The sequence below is a fragment of the Dipodomys ordii genome, unplaced genomic scaffold (assembly GCF_000151885.1).
Source record: "Dipodomys ordii isolate 6190 unplaced genomic scaffold, Dord_2.0 Scaffold298, whole genome shotgun sequence".
NCBI lineage: Eukaryota > Metazoa > Chordata > Mammalia > Rodentia > Heteromyidae > Dipodomys > Dipodomys ordii.
The window spans coordinates 581,374-589,366 of NW_012267514.1; the positions used below are offsets into that span (position 1 = coordinate 581,374).

General features: G+C 35.2%; 1 protein-coding gene across 1 annotated transcript; it reads right to left on the minus strand.

Moving 5' to 3' along the window:
* Positions 1–712: 712 nt before the first annotated feature.
* LOC106001465 (olfactory receptor 5D14) lies at positions 713–1,657 on the minus strand. The gene has a single exon (XM_013036557.1). The coding sequence runs from the start codon at positions 1,655–1,657 to the stop codon at positions 713–715; it is 945 nt and encodes a 314-aa protein (XP_012892011.1).
* Positions 1,658–7,993: the final 6,336 nt, after the last annotated feature.

Here is a 7,993-nt window from a genome sequence, read left to right on the forward strand (position 1 = left end):
TCATTTTATGTGCTTCCACTTGATATTTAGCAAGACTTTATATTTATGGCTTATAATAAAATACATATTGTTAGATGTAAAAAATTATCAGAATTACTGTATAGGAAAGGTATTACATCTGCAGTCAGCAGTACATTTGTTTAAGTCATACCAGTCTTTGCTCAAATAGTACCTTAAGCATCTATATTATTATCTACCCAATAGATATCATTGTCCTTATCCTGTGTGTTTTTCAATATGACATCACTGCCTAGAGTTCAAGACTTTCTATTCATAGAATTCACACAAGCATGAAGGTGACAGGAAAGATACCTTCCTTTCCTAGTCCATTGCCACACACTATAAACACCTGCATCTCCCACCAAAGGTGAGTTATGGTGCCTAGCTCTTGAAAGTCTGGAGTCTCACTGCCATTCACATGAGTAATCAGAAAAATATTTTCTGTACAATCTATGTGTTTTGAAGGGTTTGTTGTTGTCGTGGTTTTAATGTGTTTGTTGCTAGAGCATTCAAACAGATGTGTGATGGATGAAAACCTGGGCAAAGTCGCTCCAATGTGAAATTATTTACCTTCTTTAAGAGATTTGAGTTTATCCGTGTATGAATCACAGTAACCTGCCAAAACCCTCACACAAATACAGTCTATAGCTTTTACAGCCTTTCCGTCTCTCTTCCTATTATTCATTAGGATTGAAAATATTTCGAGAGTGGCTCAGTGCCATGGACTTTTGGTGGCCAGGAATTTCTGGAAAACCTCTTTCACGTCCTTGTTTCTCAGACTGTAGATCAGAGGGTTCAGCATGGGGTTGACGACCGTGTAGAAGACAGAGGCCACTTTGACCACGTGCCGAGAGTTTTTCGAGTTGGGCACACAGTACAGGGACAGGATGGTCCCATGGAAGACGGTGATGGCGGTCAGGTGGGAGGCACAGGTGGAGAAGGCTTTGCGCCGCCCGCTGGCAGAGCGTATTTTCAGCACCGTGACAAATATAAACACATAGGAAGTGAGGATGATCAGCAGCGTACTCACCTCATTGAAGGTAGCAAAGCAGAAAAGGAGCAGGTGGGGCGTGTGGATGTCAGAGCTGGAGACGGTGATGAGGGAAGTGTATTCGCAGAAAAAGTGGTTGATCACATGAAATCCCGAGAAGTCGAGCTGCAGTGCGTGGCAAAGGAGTACCAAGGGACAAAATATACCCCAGATATATGAACCAGCCACTAACAGGGTGCAGCGCCTCTGTGACATGGCCACGGTATACAGGAGGGGATTACAGATGGCCACAAAGCGGTCATAGGCCATTACAGCCAATAAGTAAGATTCAGTCACCACGGCCATGCACGACAGGAAGAATTGCAGCATGCAGCTGGCGTAGAAGATGCTTTTATCCGTCATCACCAAGTTCTCTAGCAGCTTGGGTATGATGATGGAAGAGTAATAGAAATCAATAAATGAAAGATGACTAAGGAAAAGGTACATGGGGGTGTGAAATTTGGGGTTTGTCTTGATGAGTATGATCATCCCAAGGTTTCCTACCACAGTGATAATGTACATGATCAGAAACACCAGGAAGAGAGGGATCTGCAACTCTGGATAATCTGCAAAACCTAAGAGGATGAAGGTTGTCTCCACACTTAGATTTCTTGCAGTAATCACCATAATGGCTCTTAACGGGCAAATAGAGTGGAAGAGAATTATCCCTGGCAAATATAACAGTGATAAGACTGAGAAACAATTCGGCCTTGAGTTTCTACAATCAAAGCAAGCACATAGGTGATTAAAAAATATTTGCACCTTTTGTATGTAAATACATAGAGAAATGACCCTACTTGAAAAAGTGTGATATATTTGCCTCACACAGCAATATATATATATATATATATATATATATATATATATATATATATATATATATATATATAATTACTGTGCTTCATTTACTTATAAAGTTAAATTATTAGAAGAATTTTTCTATTTGGATATATAAAAATCTTACATTATAGAAATGTTACAAAATGTTACATTACAGAAATGTAAGAAAAGGTCTGAGCAATTCCATTCTTACAACTTTCATTCTATAAACTCTAATGCACTCATAGAATTCTATAGTTATGAGAGAATTAAGACACTTTCTTTTGACCTCTGGCTGCAATCAGAGCAAATAAATTATGTCTTGTATAATCTGGGAGTTGATGGGATTATGGTAAAATATTTCTATGACTTAAGCTTCTTTACTTAATATTATTTACCTCAGAATTGGGAAGCATCTGCAGTGATTTCACATGGAAAGACATATACATCTGCAGTGACTTTACATAGAAATATCCAAGAAAATCCTAGTTGTAAGAGAAAAATGTTATTACCATTATTTAGGAAATGTGAATAAATTTACCTGCTACGGAGAAACAGGCCATTACCCCTGTTTCTCTGGAGATTGAGTGTGAGAGAGATTCAAAGACTTTCATATACTTCTCTCTAATGCCCTGGAGATGCTAACTCTAGAGAATACTAGCAAATTATTCCTCCACAGCATCAAACAAGCAATTATGATGAATGCCATGTCTTTGATACCATCATTAATGATTTAAATCCCTTCAAATTGCACAAAATGATAGAGCATGAAGTCCACTATTGATTATTAGGTTTTGTTAATACACAATTAAAATATTATCTTATCTGTATTAAATATTAAAATGAAACTCAAATATTGTCTCACCTACTCCAAAACTCAGGAACCCTTGGGATTTTGGAGGGAGCATGCACCAATTTTAAGCATTACTCCTACGTATTTACAAAATGAACCAAATGTTCTCCATTGATGTGAATCCCTAAATGAGAGAAAGCTCTCTGTCAGTTCCAGCCACCATTTCTAAATGGTTATTTATAATGCATAGCCCAGCATATCTGATGGCGTTGGAGATGTATTTGGCAAATAGAATTTATTCAGAGCATTGGATATACCTCACAAGCAATTATAGACAAACACATCAGGATTTTAAAGCAAAAATATAACTTCTTTTGCCAATAACTACTCACTAAATTGAGAAGCAACGCTTGGATGTTAAACAAAATTAGTGTCAAGTGTTCATGTTCTTAGACATGAGAATGTAGTACAAATGTCTATAGTTCATATATAGTTTTGTATTTATGTGTTCCTCTTGCCCTGCCTAAATTCATATCCCAGAATGTAGGTATATCTGTTTTCTTCCCATTTATCTGTGTGTGTATTTATATATAGGTATTATGTATATATAGGTATATGTATAAAATCTATATTTAAATATTCAATTTATTTTATATTCATATATGCATGTTTGTATATGATATTTATTTATGTATTTGCATTTATATAAATATCTTGTTGGTCTTCTTTATCTGGTTTAATTTTTTTTCTTTAATTTTAGCTTCCTTGATGGATTAAGAAATCTCATGGTCATTATGTTTTGATAAATAGTCATTTTGCCACTTTACCTCAGACTTAGGTTTTGTTTCCTATTTTGAAAAAAAATCCTAGTTAAATCAAATTTCACCATTTGTCAGGTCTTTTTGGTAAATAATGCATAAGCACAGTGTCACAAATAGCAGTCTTAGATAAATGGGCATATATTTTTCAATCAAGACCTATTTTTTTATTATGAAAATACCATACAGAAGGGTTACAATTACACGGGCAAGGTAATGAGTACATTTCTTATCCAGCATTGTTGCTTCCTCCTTTGATTCCCCTTACCATCCCTTCCCATCTCCCTCAGCCCAAAGTTGTAAAGTTCATTTTTCGACATAACGACTTGTACACTCATTATTGCAATGGGTCCACCTGTATCCTTATTTAAATAGTTTGTTTTTTCCCTTCCCCTCCACAATTATACCAACATCAAATACAATGAAAACAGGGGTTATACAGTGGGGGAAGGACATACAAAGCAACAAAGAAACCATCTTATAAATATGTTAGAAACAATCGCAAGAAAGAAATAAACATTTGAGCCCTTATCTAGAGGTTCATTTCACCTAACATCAACTTATCTGACCATTTCTGCTTGTCTCAGACATACTACTTATTACAAACTAGGGAAACCATGGGACCTATGTTTCTTTGGGCCTGGCTTACTTCACTTAATATAATTTTTTCCCGGTCTTTCTATTTCCTAAAAAAGGTGGCAGTATCATTCTTTCTGACCAAAATACATAATTCCATATACCATATACCATATACTACATATACCATATACTACATTTTCTTGATCCATTCATCTACTGAGGGGCATCCATCTGGGCATTTACCCAGATGATCACAAACAAGGCCATACTAAAACTACCAGTACAACTATGTTTATTTCAGCATTATTCACCATAGCATCATTTTATATTGTCATATGCACATGTTTATTGGTTTTCCTCATTTGTGATTTTATGAGCACTGGAGATTATTAAAGCATTGTGAGATTTAATTATCATAGATGCATACAAATTACCAAAATTTCTGAAGAAATAGTATTCCATTATTGTGAGACAAAAATATTTGAAAAATGAAACATAAAGAAACCATATTTGCCAAAGCAAAATCGCTGAGAAAGGACGTCTGTGTAGTGCTGTTTAGTTACACTGAGTGAAAAATCAGCTTGATGTAGATCAACTTCCTAATAGACTCTTTGACATCTTTATTCCTAAGGCTGTAGATAAGGGGATTGAGCATGGGAATTACCAGGCTGTGGAACACAGTGGTGATCTTGACAAGGATCAATGAGCTTTTAGACTTAAGCACACAGTAGAGCACTAGGACGATCCCATGGCAGATGCCGATGGCTGTCAGGTGGGAGGCACAGGTGGATAAGGCTTTTTGCAGGACACCTTTTGAAGGAATCTTGATGACTGTCATCATTTATTATCTTCATTAATATATCTCTTCCAAATATACCAGTACATTTCATTTTCAATTCTAAGCACTATCACATCATAATATCAACTCCCAGGCTACTTTCTTCCAGAAATCTTTGGCAATTAATCCAGAGTCTAAACTTACATTCTCTCATTTGTTTCCAACTACATGAATTCTAGATAAAAAGATCACGTAATAAATATCTGCACTATAATCTTCCCAGGAATTATTTTTAAATGAGAAAAAATAGTATCTTAATATAAGAACAAGCTAAGGATTTTAATGATGTAGGAGAGAGTCCAATATCTTGTTTCACTCTAATTCTCAGCTAAATGAGACTGACATCATGCCATTGATTTCACAGAGATATTCTTCGGACATGCTGGTCACAATAGAAACATAATAAAATATGTACATTGATAATGGAACAGAAACCTGTATGGATTTATTCATTAAAGGTATTCATTAGGAAACTCACTAGCAATTAACTTCTAAAATTATGTTTGAACATAGTCTCTTTGCATTTGTGGTTAGACAATGAGTTCCATTGACAGCAGATACCAGTAATGAGGCTGAGAAAATTATTGTTTCCTAATTATAGAGCTCATTGTCAGTAACACAGTATCTCAAGGGTGACTTGGGCTTGAAAACCAAACTTAGGCATCCTGTCGAGTATTGTATATCTAATTGCCTACCCTTGGGAAAAGCACATCCTAGAGCAAATTGGCTCATGTTTATCATGAGCTATAGATCTAAAAATTTGAAGAAGAATCATTTTTTCCTGACTCAGAGAAAAGCTGAACATGTCAACTTACAGTCTTTGAAAAATATGTAATCATTACCTCACTTATGTAACTGTAACTCCTCTGTGTATCACTTTACAATAAAATAAAATGCAATTTTAAAAAAGAAAAGAAAATTATGACCAACCTATATAAGTCAATGCATTCTATGTTTTGAAAATGTGAGGGTCCCAAAGTATATACAGAGTAATCAACACTCTATTTTCCTACATTTGTTTTGGTGCGAGTTTATAATTTATTTAGCATCATGTCACAAATGATTCAGATAATGTGCCCTTTACATTTAGAGGTAGGTGAATTGGTTTAAACAGTTTTCTTGTATGTAAACACACAATAAATTCTGAAACTGTTTATTAACTCAATAATTTGAAAGAAATATTTTAATATATTCTTAAAGGATCCTTATGTTTTTCTTATCAATTGAAACTTAAAATGCCTATTCATTTTCAAAGAAGCATTTAATAGTTATTAAATATAATTATCTTTGTTATTGTTAGTATTACTGTTGTTAGTATTATTGTTATTATTGTTGAAACTACATCAGGTATTCAAAAGAAAATTTTTTTAAAAGGTTATGTACAGGGGATAGGAAGGTGACTCCGTGGTAGAGCGCTTGCCTTGCATGCATGAGGCCCTGGGTTCAATTCCTCAACACCACATAAGCAGAAAAGGTTAGAAGTGGTGCTGTGGTTCAAGTGATAGAGTGCTAACCTTGAGCTGAAGAGCTGAGGGACAGCCCCCAAACCCAGAGTTCAGATCTCATGACCAGCAAACAAAGGTTATGTAGAATGTTGGTGGGAATGGAAATCAATATGAGTATTCTTTAAGAAATCAAAAAGGAACAATTGTCATATGATCTTTCCTTACCACAGTTGGACAAAGAGCTTGAAGAACAGAAGTCAATATATAGTAGATCCTCAGACTGCAGCCTCCTTAGTAGCTAGGACAGGAGTGAGCCACTGGTTATTTTAATGAAATCGTAATAAACTTGTAGTTTTATTTTCCTGTCTGGTAATTTTTTTACCAGATTATAAAAGGGGTTAGGGGAGTGGCCAATGGGACTAATAGGAGAGGGGAAAGGAAATCAAGGTGATGGGGGTTGAATATTATTGTTACACAGTATGTAAGAAAACAACAGAATGAAACCCACTAAAACCATTAAAAGGGAGGATTAAATAATAAATAGAAAGGGATGGAACTGATCGAAGTATATTGTGTGAATTTACACAAATATCACATAGAGCAAGGGATTGGTTTTGATGTCATTTTGTCAGTAGCTTACAGTAACATTGGTGGACATACTTATGAGTAATTTTAATGAAAAAATATGGTACTTTAGAGAAACACAAAACCACTTTCTTTTTCAGTAAACATCCTGCAACAATGGAATTGACTTATGAAGAATGATGAATTTTGAAGTATACTGCAATTCCACAATGCTTGAATTAGCTGAGCTGGACTCAGTTTCCCAAGAATATATTTTTCCAAGGCTCAATTTGTAAGGATACTCACAACTTATTTTTGTGCTTTTCCTAGGTGAAACACATAATGTCTAGGATAAAATGAATCACATCATGCAGAAACACTGAAGTTTTCTTCCATGACTCTGAATGGATCAAAAATATTTCTAGAGCCTTAAGTCAAAGATGGAAGATGGTGAAAAATATCTCTCTACAATGTGGAGAAGACCACATTTCTCAAAGACACAGCCAATGGAGAAACATAAAAGCTGGTGTGGAACTGTGCTCTCACAATGTCTCAGAATGGGGACAATAGAAAGGTTGACATTATTCAATATGTAATATACTCATAAGTTGACATGTTGAATTGAAACCCCTTTACATAACTAATTAAAGATGAAAACATTACCCATATAATATAGTTTGTTAAGTTAAAACTGAACTTTTTAGCAAATTCACTCGGTGGAAAAGTCAACCAATGATGAAGGGGTTTAAAGTAACAGCACAAAATAGGTTTCAAAAAAATAAGAATGTTAATAGTTGAAAAATCATAATTACAATTCAAAAGGCTGGTAACATGACATACAAAGTGATTTTAAAAAACAATGAAATAGGGCTGGGAAGGTGGCTCAGAGATTGCCTGGCATGCATGAGGCCCTGGGTTCAATTCCTCAGCATCATATAAAGAGCTGGAAGGGGTGCTGGGGCTCAAGTGGTAGAGTGCTAGCCTTGAGCTGAAGAGTTGAGGGACAGCTCCCAGGCCATAACCAACCAAAAAAGAAAGAAAGAAAAAGAAAGAAGAAAGAAAGAAAGAAAGAAAGAAAGAAAGAAAGAAAGAAAGAAAGAAAGAAAG